Source organism: Pungitius pungitius, chromosome 14 (genome assembly GCF_949316345.1).
Source record: "Pungitius pungitius chromosome 14, fPunPun2.1, whole genome shotgun sequence".
NCBI classification, from domain to species: Eukaryota; Metazoa; Chordata; class Actinopteri; order Perciformes; family Gasterosteidae; genus Pungitius; species Pungitius pungitius.
Window position 1 is genome coordinate 146,726 of NC_084913.1, and position 14,685 is coordinate 161,410.

General features: G+C 52.9%; 3 protein-coding genes and 1 non-coding gene across 5 annotated transcripts; 2 read left to right on the top strand and 2 right to left on the bottom strand.

Moving 5' to 3' along the window:
• Positions 1-2,482: 2,482 nt before the first annotated feature.
• On the top strand, positions 2,483-4,102 carry LOC119206978 (uncharacterized). The gene is made up of 4 exons (XM_037457636.2): positions 2,483-2,884; positions 2,998-3,357; positions 3,495-3,613; positions 3,685-4,102. Exons 1-4 carry the CDS (start codon positions 2,812-2,814, stop codon positions 3,802-3,804), a joined length of 672 nt encoding a protein of 223 aa, XP_037313533.1. The 5' UTR covers positions 2,483-2,811; the 3' UTR covers positions 3,805-4,102.
• Positions 4,103-4,224: 122 nt separating this feature from the next.
• On the top strand, positions 4,225-7,621 carry LOC119206984 (piggyBac transposable element-derived protein 4-like). The gene is made up of 2 exons (XM_037457646.2): positions 4,225-5,449; positions 5,629-7,621. Exons 1-2 carry the CDS (start codon positions 4,528-4,530, stop codon positions 6,756-6,758), a joined length of 2,052 nt encoding a protein of 683 aa, XP_037313543.2. The 5' UTR covers positions 4,225-4,527; the 3' UTR covers positions 6,759-7,621.
• Positions 7,622-9,341: 1,720 nt separating this feature from the next.
• dkc1 (dyskeratosis congenita 1, dyskerin) lies at positions 9,342-14,033 on the bottom strand. Of its 2 annotated transcripts, XM_037486871.2 has the most exons (15): positions 13,909-14,031; positions 13,178-13,227; positions 12,905-12,991; positions 12,417-12,508; positions 12,150-12,334; positions 11,984-12,048; positions 11,646-11,772; positions 11,321-11,451; positions 10,967-11,110; positions 10,768-10,888; positions 10,474-10,592; positions 10,299-10,402; positions 10,129-10,171; positions 9,826-9,978; positions 9,342-9,548 (listed from the first exon to the last, which is right to left on the bottom strand). In XM_037486871.2, exons 1-15 carry the CDS (start codon positions 13,922-13,924, stop codon positions 9,489-9,491), a joined length of 1,497 nt encoding a protein of 498 aa, XP_037342768.2. In that variant the 5' UTR covers positions 13,925-14,031; the 3' UTR covers positions 9,342-9,488. The 2 variants fall into 2 exon arrangements, with proteins under 2 accessions (XP_037342768.2, XP_037342769.1); XM_037486872.2 differs by lacking the exons at positions 9,342-9,548; positions 9,826-9,978; positions 10,129-10,171 and having other exon boundaries at positions 10,295-10,402; positions 13,909-14,033.
• Positions 10,656-10,731, bottom strand: LOC119228262 (small nucleolar RNA SNORD83). The gene has a single exon (XR_005121474.1). It is a non-coding gene; the product is annotated as a small nucleolar RNA SNORD83 (small nucleolar RNA).
• Positions 14,034-14,685: the final 652 nt, after the last annotated feature.

A 14,685-nucleotide genomic window follows, 5' to 3' on the forward strand; every position in this document is an offset into this window, starting at 1 on the left:
TCGCTCGGGTCTAATCGGCTCGCTTCGCCACGGGGGGGCTTCGGCGAGAGATGACGTTTTCCTGCATGTCACGATTGCAATGGGTGAATGTGTTCCGAACCTCTCACACACACACACACACAGACACACACACACACAGAGAGAGAGAGAGAGAGAAATAACACGACGATAACATGCATCGCCGGCGAGTGCGAGAGAGGCTTCAGGTTCGCGATCAACGTCCGCAAAAGAGCCACACAAAGTATAATATCCAACCGTGGCAAGGCCTCTCGAGTTGACCTTTCGCTGTATGTCGCAATCAAAAGGGCCGAAGGGGTGCCGAACCACACACACACACACACACACACACACACACACACAGAGCGAGAGAGAGGGATTCTTTTGGTTTTTCAAAAACACTTTATTTCTCAACATCCCAAGAAAACATGTCACAACATCAAATCGACTCAACACAAAGCACATAATAAAGACAACCCCAAATAAACAAAAGTACTAGTAGAGAGAGAGAGAGAGAGAGAGAGAGAGGGAGAGACCTCTGCGCTCCTTTAGTGATGCGGTGCAGAAATCCCTCTACGCAGTCCACGGCCTGAAGGCCTCCGGGAGCCGCAGCTGCAGTCGGAGGACTCAGCGGAGGCCTCCTCCTCCTCCGTGCGTCCGTCCGTGCGTGCCTGCCTGCCTGCCTGCCTGCCTGCCTGCCTGCCTGCCTGCCTGCCTGCCTGCGTGCCCGCCTGCCGGAATCGCCGCTCCACTTGTCACTTTTTATTTTTGTGAGAGCCATTTATTTAGCCTGTGAGCTTTCTCCTCTGCCTTCTCTTTGTTCGCGAGGAGGGGCCTCGAGGAGCTGTTTTTCTTCCGCCCCGATCCTCCCCTTTCTACATTACATTACATGTCATTTAGCTGAGGCTTTTGTCCAAAGCGCCGACGTACGACGTAAGTGCATTTCCACATAGAGTGAGCGTACATTTTTCATCAAATAAGCAGTTTGAAAACACGTTACAGAAAAGTGCCATTACGAGTCCAATTCAAGTGCTACCATTTGTCAGTGCTACGGTCCGCTAGTGTTTTAGTCGAGGTCTAAAAAAGGTGCGTCTCGACTTTTCCCGCGGAAGACGTAGAGGCCCTCCGCAGTCCCGACGCCTCATGTCGCAGAGCTCGTTCCGCCATCTGGGAGCCAGGACGACTGCAAAGAGTCGCGATCTCGCCGAGTGCTTTTCTCTCAGAGCGAGGGAGGAACAAGCGGCTTGGCAGATGCAGATCGGAGTGTCGAACCCCGCCGCCGCCTACCTGTCCACCGAGGTCCCTCGCCTCCTGTACAGCACCCCCCCCCCCCCCCCCCCCCCCACACACACACACACACACACACACACACACACACACCCTCTGCAGAGGTCGGTTGGAGGAAAAGGAAGAAGGGGGGGGAAAGGCCGCCGCGGGAATATAAGTAGCGGCTCCGACCCACAGACGCCAGCCGGTGACGATGGCTTTCTATCTGAAGCTAGCGACCGCCTTGTGTCTCGCCGTCGCAGTCCCGCAGAGTGACCCGCGCGTGCCCTTTTCGGCGGTTTCCTACGCGGGGCGCGGCAGAGCGGTGCGCAGAGACCTCGGAGGAACTGTGTCCATCCGGTGCCGAGCTGTCGGAGCGAGCCCGAGGTCCCTGAGGCTGGTCAAGAGCGTCGGCGACGAGACCTTCACGCTCGCGGCCCGGGGCGCCTCGCCGAGAAAGGTCATGGTCGACGCCGTCGTCGGCGGAAGACTTCGGTTCAGCGGGACGTTCCCGGACTCGGAGGCCGTCATCGAGAACCTGATCGCCGAAGACACGGGCCAGTACTGGTGCTTTTACTCGGGGCGCGAGCCTGGGTTCGACCTGTCCTTGGACCAGCGGGGAACCGGGTCGGTGCTCCTGGTGGTGGCGGCTGGCCCTCCTCCTTCTCAACATTCACGCAAGTTTCCCAAAAGGGCTGCGGGGGGTGTAACGCAGGCTAGCTAAACGCGCCGCGGGCTAAACGCATTTTATTTGTATTTCATTTGCTGTTCCCGACGACGACGACGACGACGACGACGACAGGTACGGCGAGCTGGGGCGACGGCTTGGCGGCCCTGGTGGCGAACGTGACCTGCGTCGGCGCGCTGCTTCTGGGAACCGCCGTCGTCATAGGGCTCCTCGCGTGGATCATCCACGAGGTAGCCGCGTAGTCCGAGTGGTGTGTGTGTGTGTGTGTGTGCGCGTGCAAGCTTTTCTCAATCCCTCACAACAACAACCGTTCGTGTGTGTGTGTGTGTGCGCGTGCGTGCGTGCGTCCGCAGACCCGGATGTGCCGAACGGCCGAGCGCGCCCGGCGGCCCGACGACGCCGTTTACGAGGACATGCGGCCGACCGTCGTGCCCTGAAGACGAAGCGAGGGAGCGAGCGGGCGGCCACTTCTCACCGTCGCTTTCGCGTGACGCGAAGGAGCACCCGGACCCTCGTGCGACACGTGTTTTCCACGTAAACGAGCACCCGTCCCCGTCGCTGCGACTTTGGAGTCCGTGTGCGTGTGTGCGTGCGTGCGTGCGTGCGTATGTGTGTGAAATAAAATAAAAGGTTAAAACCAATCTCCACGTGTCGTTGCCTTGTCGTGTAGCGTATGGCACAAGATTTGAGGGGCCGCTTGTGACAATTTAATTCGCGGTGGCCACCTCGGTTCGCGTACCCTCGGTCGGGGTTCGTGTGGCCGATGACATCGATGTCGGTGACATACTAACGAATGCGCACGCGGAAACGGTCGCGTGCTACTCACGGATCGCCTCGACGCCGGGAAGCGCTCTGCCGACATGTCGACTTTCTACCTGAGCCTCGCGGCGGCGACCCTGTGCCTCTCCTGCGCGGCGGCCCCGCGCGGTCCCGGTGAGCGTCGCGTGCTTGTTTCTGTGTGTGTGTGTGTGTGTGTGTGTGTGTGCGGGCGAGGCGAGGCGAGGCGAAATGATTTGGGGCGTGGTTTTTTTTTAAAATCGTCGCAGGGCCCGACGAAGCGGTGTGGAGGGAGCCCGGAGAAGCCGTGACCGTCCGGTGCCGATCTTCCCATCCGAAGCCCGAGTACCTGAGTCTGATGACGGGTCGCGGCGCCGGCGGCCGCGGCGACGTAAGGGTCCTGTTCAAAGACGACCAGCCGGGCGGCGGCACCGTCGCCCCCGAATACCGAGGCAGACTTCGGTGCAGCGAAACGTTTCCGGACGTGGACGTCGTCATCGACCCCGTGACTCCCGCCGACGCGGGACGGTACGAGTGTGTGTATTTGAAATACGATCGCCAACGGCGACCCGTGGAGTTGCCGGGCACGGGGTCGGTGTTCCTGGTCGTGCCGCAGCCGTCGTCGCCGGGTGAGCAAAAATATTGCACGCGCGCGAAACAGGACATCGCGTCGAGGCCGAGCGAATGACCCGCTCTCGCTCGCTCTCTCTCTCTCTCTCTCTCTCTCTCTCTCTCTCTCTCTCTCTCTCTCTCGTGTCCGCGACAGGCGAGAGGTGTCGAGACGAGCGATGGGATGACACCCCCCCTACGACACTGGCGACCTGCGCCTTTGTTGTCCTGGTCGTCGTCGTCATCGCGTGGTGCTTCGCGTGGACGCTCCTGAAGGTAGGCGCCCGACCAACAAAAAAAAAAGCCTCGCGACGCCGCAATGACTAACGCGTTCGTTTCCGACACAGGCGTGCAGGATGTCGAAGGAAGCGCTGCGGCGGTGGCGGCAGCGGCAGGAGAGGAAGAAGCTGCAGCGGTTCCCCCTCGACGACGTGTACGAGGACATGAACGCGACGGTGGCGCGCTAGAGACATCGGCCGACCGGGGCAGAGAGAGAGAGAGAGAGAGAGAGAGAGAGCGCGAGAGAGAAATTCCAGCACCTCGGACAGACGCCACCCCCCCCCCCCCTCCCCCTCCCCCTGACTCTCTGTCCGCGCGTTTGCCTGCGCTGGCTGCGCTGGCGGGTGACCAAGGAGGAGTTTGTGCAAAGTTCTTGGTAAGAATCATGAAAGTATACATGTCTCTCTATCTCTCTCTCTCCTCGCGCGCTCGCAGATAGAGCTTCAGGGGGTGTGGGACGCGGGGGCCTCTGTCCGAGGTGCTGGAATTTCTCTCTCTCTCTCTCTCCTCGCGCGCTCGCAGATAGAGCTTCAGGGGGTGGGGGACTCGGGGGCCTCTGTCCGAGGTGCTGGAATTTCTCTCTCTCTCTCTCTCCTCGCGCGCTCGCAGATAGAGCTTCAGGGGGTGGGGGACTCGGGGGCCTCTGTCCGAGGTGCTGGAATTTCTCTCTCTCTCTCTCCTCGCGCGCTCGCAGATCTGTCCGAGGTGCTGGATTTGTGTGTGTGTGTGTGTGTGTGTGTGTGTGTGTGTGTGTGTGTGTGCGTGCGTGTGTGCGTGCGTGCGTGTAGGTGACAGAAGAGACAGCCAGAAGAGACAGAACGGGTCGGCGAGAGAGGCGATACTAACGTCGCGCGATAAAGTCGGGCGAGGCGACGCGCGAAACACTCGTCTCCCCGAAAGGGCCCGAAGTCATGACTGCCGCGACGCCGACCGCGCTCGAGCTCCTCGAACGTCTTTTCGCAGATCCGGTGGAGCCGCGAAAGGTCTACCACTACTCTGACATGGGAGAGGGAGAGGCTTCGACCGCGGCTGACAACAAAGAACGAGAGCTACGAGGGGAAGAAGAAGACGACGACGACGACGACGGCGACGGCGACGACGACGACGGCGACGACGACGACGGCGGCGAAGAATACAACCCGGAGAACGAAGCTTTGTCTTTGGAGGAGGAGGAGGAGGAGGAAGGAGAAGAAGAAGGAGAAGAAGAAGGAGGAGAAGAAGAAGGAGAAGAAGAAGAAGAAGACCGCGTCGTGGGCGAAAGACCCGAGACCTGCACCTTTCCGTCCAAAAACGGCGAACTGACGTGGTCCTCGACGGCGCACGGCAGACGGGGCGCGACCGACGAGCAGAGTCGGCCGGGTCCGCCGACCCCCGGGCCCACGGAGGAAGCGGCGTCCCGCGCCACCGACATCGCCTCGACGTTCCGGCTGTTTGTGACGCCCGCGATAGAAGACATTGTCCTGGAGATGACCAACCTCGAAGGTCGCAGAAGATACGGGGACGACTGGAAAGGCATGGACCGGGTCGACCTGCGCGCCTACGTGGGCCTCCTGATCCTGGCGGGCGTGTACAGGTCCAGAGGGGAGGCCGCCGCCAGTCTGTGGGACGCGGAGAGCGGAAGGGCCATTTTCCGCGCCACGATGCCGCTGAAGGACTTTCACGCGTACTCGACACTGTTGCGATTCGACGACCGCGAGACGAGGCGCGAGCGACGAGCGAGCGACAAACTGGCGGCCGTGCGAGACGTGTGGGACGCGTGGGTGCTCCGACTGCCGCTCCTCTACAACCCGGGGCCCGAGGTGACCGTGGACGAGCAGCTGGTTCCGTTCAGAGGTAAGCGGCGGCTGCGGCTGCGGCGGAGGGGCTTTTTTTTATTTTCTTGTAAAGATTCGCGAAAAGACAATGCCGATGATGATGATGATGATGACGACGCTCTCTGTCTTGTCTCTCTCTCTCTCTCTCTCTCTCTCTCTCTCTCTCTCTCTCTCTCCTCGTAACCCCCCGCCGCCAAGGGCGGTGTCCCTTCAGGCAGTACATGCCCAGCAAGCCGGCGAAATACGGAATCAAGACTTGGGTGGCGTGCGACGCCAGATCCAGCTACGCGTGGAAGATGCAAGTGTACACCGGCAAGCCGACGACGGGCGGCGGCGGCCCCGAGAGGAACCTGGGGATGAGGGTCGTGCTCGACGTCACGGAGGGCCTGGCGGGTCGCAACGTGACGTGCGACAATTACTTCACGTCCTACGAGCTGGCGCGCCGGCTCCTGGCCAGGGGGATCACCGTGGTCGGCACGGTTCGAAAGAACAAGCCCGAGCTTCCGCCCGCTCTGCTGGCGACGAGGGACAGGGCGGTGTTCTCTTCGATGTTTGCGTTCACGCCCACCACGGCCCTGGTGTCCTACGTGCCCAAGAAAAACCGCAACGTGGTGCTCATGAGCACGCGGCACGCCGAGGCCGAGGTCGGCGACCGCCCGGACGGGAAGCCCGCGATCATCCTGGACTACAACCGCAACAAGGGAGGCGTGGACAACCTGGACAAGGTGATCGGCACGTACAGCTGCAGGAGGATGACGGCCCGCTGGCCCCTGGTCGTGTTCCACAACGTCGTCGACGTGTCCGCCTACAACGCCTTCGTGATATGGCGAGAGGTCCGTCCCGACTGGATGTCCGGCAAGCGGAGCAAGCGCAGGTTCTTCCTCGAGCGGCTCGGAAAAGAGCTCGTGACGCCGCTCGTCGAGAGGAGGGCGTGTCTCCCCCGCACGGAAGCGTCCGCGGCGGTCGTGCGGGCCGCCCGGAGGGCGCGCGGTCGAGCCGAGGCGGCGCCGGAGGCGGAACGGGAGCCGGAAACGCGGGCGGCGGCCGTCGCCTCGGCTCTGTCCAGGGTGGCGAGCAAGAGGAAGAGGTGTCAGATTTGCCCGTCGAAGAAGGACAGCAAGACGCACACCGTCTGCTGCGCGTGCAGGAGGTACATCTGCCGGGGCTGCTCGCGCGCGTTCTGCCCCGCCTGCGCCGACCGGCGTGTCTCGAGCGACGGAGGCGGGGGGCGCGGAGACGACGACGGCGGCGACGACGGAGGCGCGGCGCGCACCTGCGACTATTGGAGGACGCGAGGACGACAAGGCGTGGAGGGGGGTGACGGCTGAACGCGCGCGTGCGTGCGTGCTACTACTAACGGAGGGCGGGGGTGAAGGCTGAATGCTTGACGTAATAAAAACACAATGGATGTACACACCAATCTGCATTGTCTTTATTCACATTTACACAAATACTTGACGGATACATACATACATACATATATATATATAGTTTGCTTACTATAGTAAAAGTTGCACCGTTTAACGTGAAATTCTAAATGAGTCTTCCTCGTCGACACGAACGCGGTCATAATACGCGACTCGCGCCCCCTCCATTGTACCCACAATGCATCGGAGCAGGCTCGCCTGTTGTTGTGAGAGCCAAATATCCCAGAATGCATTTCAACCTAAGCGGCAGGCGACAACGACCGACGGAGGAAAATAAACACACAGTCCGAGTTTTATAAATACTACTTTATTTAAGTAACGTTATGTAATTTTATGACTAAAGTTAGTTGTTAAAGCAAACGTTTGTCAACAGCCTTTAACGTAACAATCTGCCCCGTGGACGTGTAGCGGACATAACGGACCGTCATAACGGACACCCTCCAGCGCCGGGAGGTCAGCTGATCATCTCGCAGCCCGCGGAGAGCGGCCTGTTTTCGTCGAGTCTGCTGTGAAATGCTCCGCCGGTCGTTTTCGCGTCTCCGTAGCGGTTTATACGTGAGACTCGTCGAGCTGTACCACGACGAGTCTTGGTACGTTTTCTAACGTGGTGTCAGAGACGGAGGTTGTTCACCGTCTGTTTGTTTAGATTCATAACTTCATGTTTACATGTAACTTTTGTACATACGTATTGTCTGTATGCGCAGAGCGCAGCTTGTTTATTGTCCATCGTTGTGCATTAAAACTAACAATGTTTTAATTAAAGGACACGAGGTGAGCACCGCGCTCGAGAGTCTAAACTGGCGGAAGAGCTTCAAAGAAAATCTGAAGCTCTGACTTGTAAAAATAATGAATAAAAAAATCCACATATGGATTATTGTACTCTGTAAGATCTTTGATGTGCGGTCAGCGGCTTGCTGCACGAGGACCACTACGCTGATTATCAGCCTCTTGATGAGTAACAAGACAAACGGTAGGTGTGTGTGTGTGTGTGTGTGCATTAAAATATTTTAGTATAATAGTTTATTTTTTGTTACAACCTCCTTGATAAAGCTATCTATTTTACGACTGCTTATATATACAATTTCTGAGACAAAAAATGAGACAAAAGCTTGTTAATAGTAAAATATTTAAATCAAAAACTAAATTAAAGCGTATTAGCAAGACCAGCTGACGTGGTGACGTCATCAAGTCAGCTGCTGTTCCAATGGCGGAAATGACCGTCCCCCCCCCGAACCTCCCGAGTGTATTCTCGCGGGAACGCAGTCCGTTCTCGCCGTCTCAGGTATTGCGAAAGGGCCATAATAGTCTTGCACAGAGAGGTGAAGGCTGAACGCGTGACGTAAGCGCGTACGTTCGTACGTGCGACTGCTGGAGGGCGGGGGTGTGTGATGGCTGAACGCGTGACGTAAGCGCGTACGTACGTGCGTGCGTACGTTCATACGTGCGACTGCCGGAGGGCGGGGTTGTGTGATGGCTGAACGCGTGACGTAAGCGCGTACGTACGTGCGTGCGTACGTTCATACGTGCGACTGCCGGAGGGCGGGGGTGTGTGATGGCTGAACGCGTGACGTAAGCGCGTACGTACGTGCGTGCGTACGTTCATACGTGCGACTGCCGGAGGGCGGGGGTGTGTGATGGCTGAACGCGTGACGTAAGCGCGTACGTACGTGCGACTACCGGAGGGCGGGGTTGTGTGATGGCTGAACGCGTGACGTAAGCGCGTACGTACGTGCGTGCGTACGTTCATACGTGCGACTGCCGGAGGGCGGGGGTGTGTGATGGCTGAACGCGCGACGTAAGCGCGTACGTACGTGCGACTACCGGAGGGCGGGGTTGTATGATGGCTGAACGCGTGACGTAAGCGCGTACGTACGTGCGACTACCGGAGGGCGGGGTTGTATGATGGCTGAACGCGTGACGTAAGTGCGTACGTACGTACGTGCGTGCGACTGCTGGAGGATGGGAGGACAACGGGAGGGATAAAGATCATTCACCCAAGGCTAATCAATGTCCTAAAATAGATATATACACAGGTTCTATTAGAATAACTTATAGGATACTCATTTATATTTTACATTTATTTTAACTTAACCCATAACATAATTTTTATTATGATCTTATTCCTGCTCATACTGTCTGCCGTCAAGTCATATTCTGTCAGACACATTATGGCAAGAAACGTTTTCTGATAACAGAACGGTGGAGACATGAACATGCTCTGGAGCTGTAGTGTCAGAGATTAACTGCACTCATGATAACGGGTGCAATAAGAACCCAAAAGTTAAACTAAGTCTGTTGTGCCTTAAGTTTAATGAAGTGGTTAAATAAGGGTTAAACAGAATTTAAGGCTATGTTTAGCTTTTACTGGCCCATTGATCCACAGCCCTTTGATGACCTTTAGCTCAAATCCTAACTGGGATTTCATAAGTGATCACCCTCACCGTTATACAGGTTAAGAGGTCATGTAGTAATCATTTATAAAGAAACTTAAGAACATTTTTATTTTCAAAATGACAAACACTTTGTGCAGTATTTACAACATAATACAAAGATTAAAGTTATGCATCAATTTTAAAAAGGAGTTGTCCAGTGAGCAGAGGGCAGAACTTCAAACAGCTTCCTGTCCAGCTTTCACTCTGCTTCATCATCCTTCAATTTCTTCTTTTTTTTCTTCTTTTTCAAACTTACAACCTGAAACACATTAAGAATTCTATTAAAGGATTTAAACTGATTATACAAGTTCAGTGTGCAGAATAAGTCGAGAGTTTGACATGTGAACGTGTCACATACACAACAGTTAAGAAATGTGAAACATTACATTTGATTCATGCTCCCATGATGAAAAGCATTATTAGATTTCCTTGATTTATTGAAGTCAGACTAAAGGAACACTGCTACACCCTTTAGGGTAGAGGCGTAAATACATGTTCTCTGTACCCAACCATAAGTGATTAATGCCATCACGCACCTCGACCTCCGTTACTGCTTCCTCAGGCTCCGCCTCCACCAGTTTTGTATTCTTCTCTTTTTTCTTCTTCTTCTTCTTCGTCACCTCCTCCATTGATGTTGGGCTCTGGGTCGTCATGGCTTCACAGTCGCTGGCAGACTCTTCACGTTTTCTCTGTGGGACACAAAGGAAAGTCCTCAAATCAGTCCTCTGGACAAGGGCCCACCATCATTTCTAGTGACATGAGGCTTTGTCAGGCGACATCAGTTTAGAGATAATTATGCAATTTACCCTCCGAATGAATATGCAGTATTTGGAACTGACCTTTGCGGGTGTGTCACATGATTCTGCAGTCGCCTTGGAGACACTGTCAAAACAAAAAGCTAGCTTTAAACTCTGCAGCGTTTTCCCAACAGCACCCCCCCCCTCAAGAAAAGTACTCTGCACAAAAAGTACAAATCCTGCAACTAGCCCCGCCCCCAGGTGATGCTTACCTGTAGTCCACGTAGTGGCTCTTCCAGTCATTAGGTGTGCTGCCGTTGGGCTTCCCGTGTTTGTCCAGCAGTCCCTTCTGAATCATCATCTTTTTCTGACTGGCCTGTAAACAACAATCAGTTAATCTGGAGAAGAGATTTTTAAACTTGTACATCGTATATTCACAGGTTCTACCTTTGGCCCCAGGCCCCACTTCCGGGGATACGTGTCTCTCTCCATGATGACCCTTTTGATCTTTGCCACGATGCCGTGATCACAAGTGGAGATCACAGCTGTGGTCATCAGAGCAACAGCTGGAAGAGGAAAGCTTTGTTAAGGGAGGTCACTTTTCATTCATTCGTTGGGTCAAAACATTGCGCCATCAGAAAAGGGTGATAGATAGCAGGTCATCACGGCCCGAGAGCTGCTGCATCTATGAGCTCATCATGTGGCTTCACCTAGACCGACTCATGCACACTGCAGTCTCACCTGTGCAGATGGCCTCGCCCTTGGTCGTTATGACTACGATGTCCTGGTTCATCTCGATGCCGTCTTCGTACCGGAGGACACCAGGTAGCATGATCTTTGCTCCGTAACAAATGGCGTTCACCTGGAAACAAAGTGCTGCATTAAAAACAGCTCATGAACAATGCTTACGAGTTTCAGTAGTTATGTTCTAGAGACTCACAGCGCTGTCCTTCATCACCAACCGCTTGAAGGACACCAGCAGCTTCTCCAGAGGGAAGATGACTCTCCTCAGATAAGTCTCGTCTTTGTTGTGATCAAACTGCCACTGAGCGTCCAGGACGTCGTGCATCGTCACCATGTGGTCCTGAGAACAGTGATGTCATGACCATGTCAGGACAGTGAGCGTGAGGTCATTGTTATGTCAGCAGCAGTGAGGCACCAGAACCACTACACATGATGCAATCTGAGCCTCAGCTGCAAGTTTCCTGTTCCAAAGATGAATTAACAGACCAGCACCGAGCAGCAGGCCTGTACTCAACACTTTGTGTGGGACTTCACAGGAGGTAGTGCTGACCTTCTCTCCTAGTACTCCAGAGCGGACTCTCCTCAGTTCCTGCATCTGACCTCCAACGCCGAGCATCAGACCCAGATGGACACACAGAGTCCGGATGTAAGTTCCTGCCTCACAGCTCACCCAGAAGATGCCTGAAAGAGAACCAGTGACCCTTTATCGCAACTAACCTCTGATTCTGTACACATGAAATATTTCTCTCTTCCATCCGGTTCCTACAGGTCTCACATTGTTCTCCCTGTTAAGTTCATTACTCATTTTCAGGAATGTCGTTCGTGTCGATGGGTTTACACAAACTAAATAAAATAAACTAATTGATGGACCTTACCTAATCTCCTCTCAGGGTCGTATTCAATCAGCTTGCTCTCGTAGACTGTGCGGACCCTGAGCTGACGTTTGACTGCAGCAATAAGGGGGGGGCGCTGGAACAATGCGCCTGTGAGTGTCTCCAACGCCTGCACACAGCAACAGTCAACCAGTCACATGACAGCTAGCCAATCAGGGAGTTAATTAAGCCATTGGATGGTTTACGTGATTCAAATATATTAATCATAGTGGTAGAATTTTAAAATCATACAAATGCTTCAGTTCTCCACAAACTGGAGCCGAGACCCACATTCAGTCAGAAGTTTACAGGTAGAATTTTAAAGGACCACTCAAACTCACCCGGGCCAGGGTGTGCTCATTTTCTATCGCATTGTGCAGCCGAACAATCCCCACATACTCTTTACCTGCAACACACACAGAGAGTAGTGAGGGGGGCTGCTGGGTTTTTCTGTGCTTTACAGCCAGATACAATCATCAGTTACAGGAAGTGGTCACACTTATGTACCGGCGCTCTGCTGGGACTTGACCAACCGGGTGGCTCGGTCCACACAGACGATCAGGCAGCCGGTGACCTTTGGGTCGAGAGTCCCGCTGTGACCCGTCTTCTCCACCCGCAGGATCCTCCGTATCCAGGCAACCACCTCGTGGGACGATGGATTGGCTGGTTTATCCAGGTTGATGAAGCCCGTCCTGAGAGGAAGTTTCAGTCATGGTGGTGAGCATGTGTGCAGACACTGCTAGCATAGCATCACCTACAATAATAGAGCTTTACCTGACATAATCCTGGATGCTCCTCTTCAGAGGGTTACTGCCGTTGGGTAGTGGCGTGTAATGAGCGGTCCGGATGTTCAGTTTGTCGAAATTCTGGAGAAAAATGTAAAAAAGATTCGGTTGTAGCTTTTTTATTTACAGCATTTCTAGCGCTAGAACATGAATAAAAGTCGTGTGATCAGAACGTTAAATCGTCCTTGCGGCCTCCCAGTCGTGTCGGTCTCACCGAGTGGTTCTGAATAGTCGACCAGCAGAACGCTAGACCACCACCACAACCATGCGGATACGGCCCCGCCCTTGTTATGGGGCGGGACCAAGACCGTGACAAGCAGGCTGCTCAGCGAATGGATAAACTTCTTCATCACTTCACAGGACACTTTGTTTACTACATTTAAAAAGCCTTACACATGCAGAGGATCTAAGAGCTATTATTAACCTCTACATGCAGTTAATTATAAAACTGGTTATGGGTGATCTCAGGTAGCTTACTTTCAGTAACAGAGGCCACTGAGACGTATCCAAGGACGCCACCTTAGACTCTGGTTGGATGAGGAAATCTCCACTTTGTTGAATCTCCTGTTAAACAAAAGCACTTCTCTGTATTCACGGCAAAATAAAGTGCAGTCAATATACCTAAAATGCCCTGAGACTTTGTTAAATATTTTATTACATTGAAGTGTATTTGACGTTTACAAGCATTAACTGCTACAGCGCAATGGGAAGTTATGTATAATGTTATAAATTTAAATACATCTCACATACCCCAACTTCTTCTTCACTTAACTTTTTCATCTTTTTCTTCTTCACTGAGGCTGAAACAAACACATGTACTTAGTTCAGATAAGATGCATTTAATAGTTTGTAAATTAATATCAGTGGGTCGGATTAACGCGTTTGATCATTTAATATCGTTGAATTCACAGAATTAAAAAAACAGAAACAGACCACGTGGCCTCCGACCACATGTGGTAGTTAGCATTGCGGGGCTAACTATGCTAATAGGCCGTCTGTGCAGAACACGGATCAGACTCGATGAGACCCATCCTGCAACGATGTCCTCCTGACTGGGGGGGGATCGCTGGATTTTATTTGGGTTTATTTAAGTTTACGTGTTAAGCTGCAAACGGCACCATCTGTGGTTGAATGCGAGGCGCTACACGTGCACCGTGCCGGAGCCCATGAGCAGGCCTCTGCTACCTAGAAGGCAGGTTTCTACGAAACACGCACATCTACCAAAGCGATAGGACAGACAGTAAAACAAGATTAAATAACTACACAATCTTTACTTTTGACGTCTGCAGCGTCTCGTTGCACGAAACAAACTGACTGCGGGACCGTCTGAAGAAGCCGCCGTTGTACATTTTAAACATGTGCAGTTCTTACAATTAACTTGTAATTCAACAATTTGCGCTACTTTACGGTTTAGATAGTCACACTACTTTAAGTTTTAAGCAGTCAATACTTCACGCTGCAGGAGCATGTGTCGTACTCACCTTCTGTATCCGCCATGTTCCTTCGAGAGAGAGAACGTGAGAGACTCTTCTTCTGCGATCTCTTCTTTTTATTCTCCTCCTTCTTCCTCGTTGCTGGCGGACCACAAACCTACGTCACCAAAGCTTAGTGCCACCTACCGGAGCGGAAGTGGTTCTTCTTCTTTTGCTTTTAATCAGAATCAGAAGCCGTTTATTGCCAAGTATGTTACACACAGAGGTGTCAAAGGTATTCACATGCATTGCTCAAGTATAGATACTAGGGTATTTTCTAGGGTAATTTCTTCCAACAATAATTACAATTTAGTTAACTTGTCAAAAACCTCCTAGCTGTAATGACCCGGTCCAACTATTTAACCAACGTTAGTTAGCTTTCTCCTCTTCTCATAAGTTACTGCCGTTTTTTGGTTAACAGCCAATCCTCTATTTGGGTAAATGCAATTAGTTGGGACTGTAGTTGAAGGTTCAAGGTTTAAATGTGTTGTTCTTTGTTTTTACAGATTCATGGAGTAATCAGCTCAATAACAGACAACTGGAAGCTGTAAATCAGATGCAGCGTTCTGCAGAATGGGCTGTTTGACATTGCTTCACTTAATGCTTAACACGAGAAACTACAAATAAATAGAAATAAATTGAATGAGTCTGATTTATGTTTTCTATATAATTTGATTAGTTATTAAATAATTCAATTAGTTTACTCTGGTGCTTTATCATATAAACCAAGGAATGACGCTGCTGCTCCACTTGTCTGCAGGAGTCTGAGCTCCTGAATATCTTCTC

What these genes read in the sequence shown, in the direction of transcription:
- LOC119206984 (XM_037457646.2), top strand. Translation starts at nt 4,528, where the DNA reads ATGACTGCCGCGACGCCGACCGCGCTCGAGCTCCTCGAACGTCTTTTC. An exon ending in GCAGCTGGTTCCGTTCAGAG is followed by an intron (nt 5,450 to 5,628) that starts GTAAGCGGCGGC and finishes CCCGCCGCCAAG; the next exon opens with GGCGGTGTCCCTTCAGGCAG.
- dkc1 (XM_037486871.2), bottom strand. An exon ending in CAAGTCCCAGCAGAGCGCCG is followed by an intron (nt 12,049 to 12,149) that starts GTACATAAGTGT and finishes TGTGTGTTGCAG; the next exon opens with GTAAAGAGTATGTGGGGATT. An exon ending in CATGTGACACACCCGCAAAG is followed by an intron (nt 9,979 to 10,128) that starts GTCAGTTCCAAA and finishes TGTGTCCCACAG; the next exon opens with AGAAAACGTGAAGAGTCTGC.
- LOC119206978 (XM_037457636.2), top strand. Translation starts at nt 2,812, where the DNA reads ATGTCGACTTTCTACCTGAGCCTCGCGGCGGCGACCCTGTGCCTCTCC. An exon ending in GGCGGCCCCGCGCGGTCCCG is followed by an intron (nt 2,885 to 2,997) that starts GTGAGCGTCGCG and finishes AAATCGTCGCAG; the next exon opens with GGCCCGACGAAGCGGTGTGG. An exon ending in GCCGCAGCCGTCGTCGCCGG is followed by an intron (nt 3,358 to 3,494) that starts GTGAGCAAAAAT and finishes TGTCCGCGACAG; the next exon opens with GCGAGAGGTGTCGAGACGAG.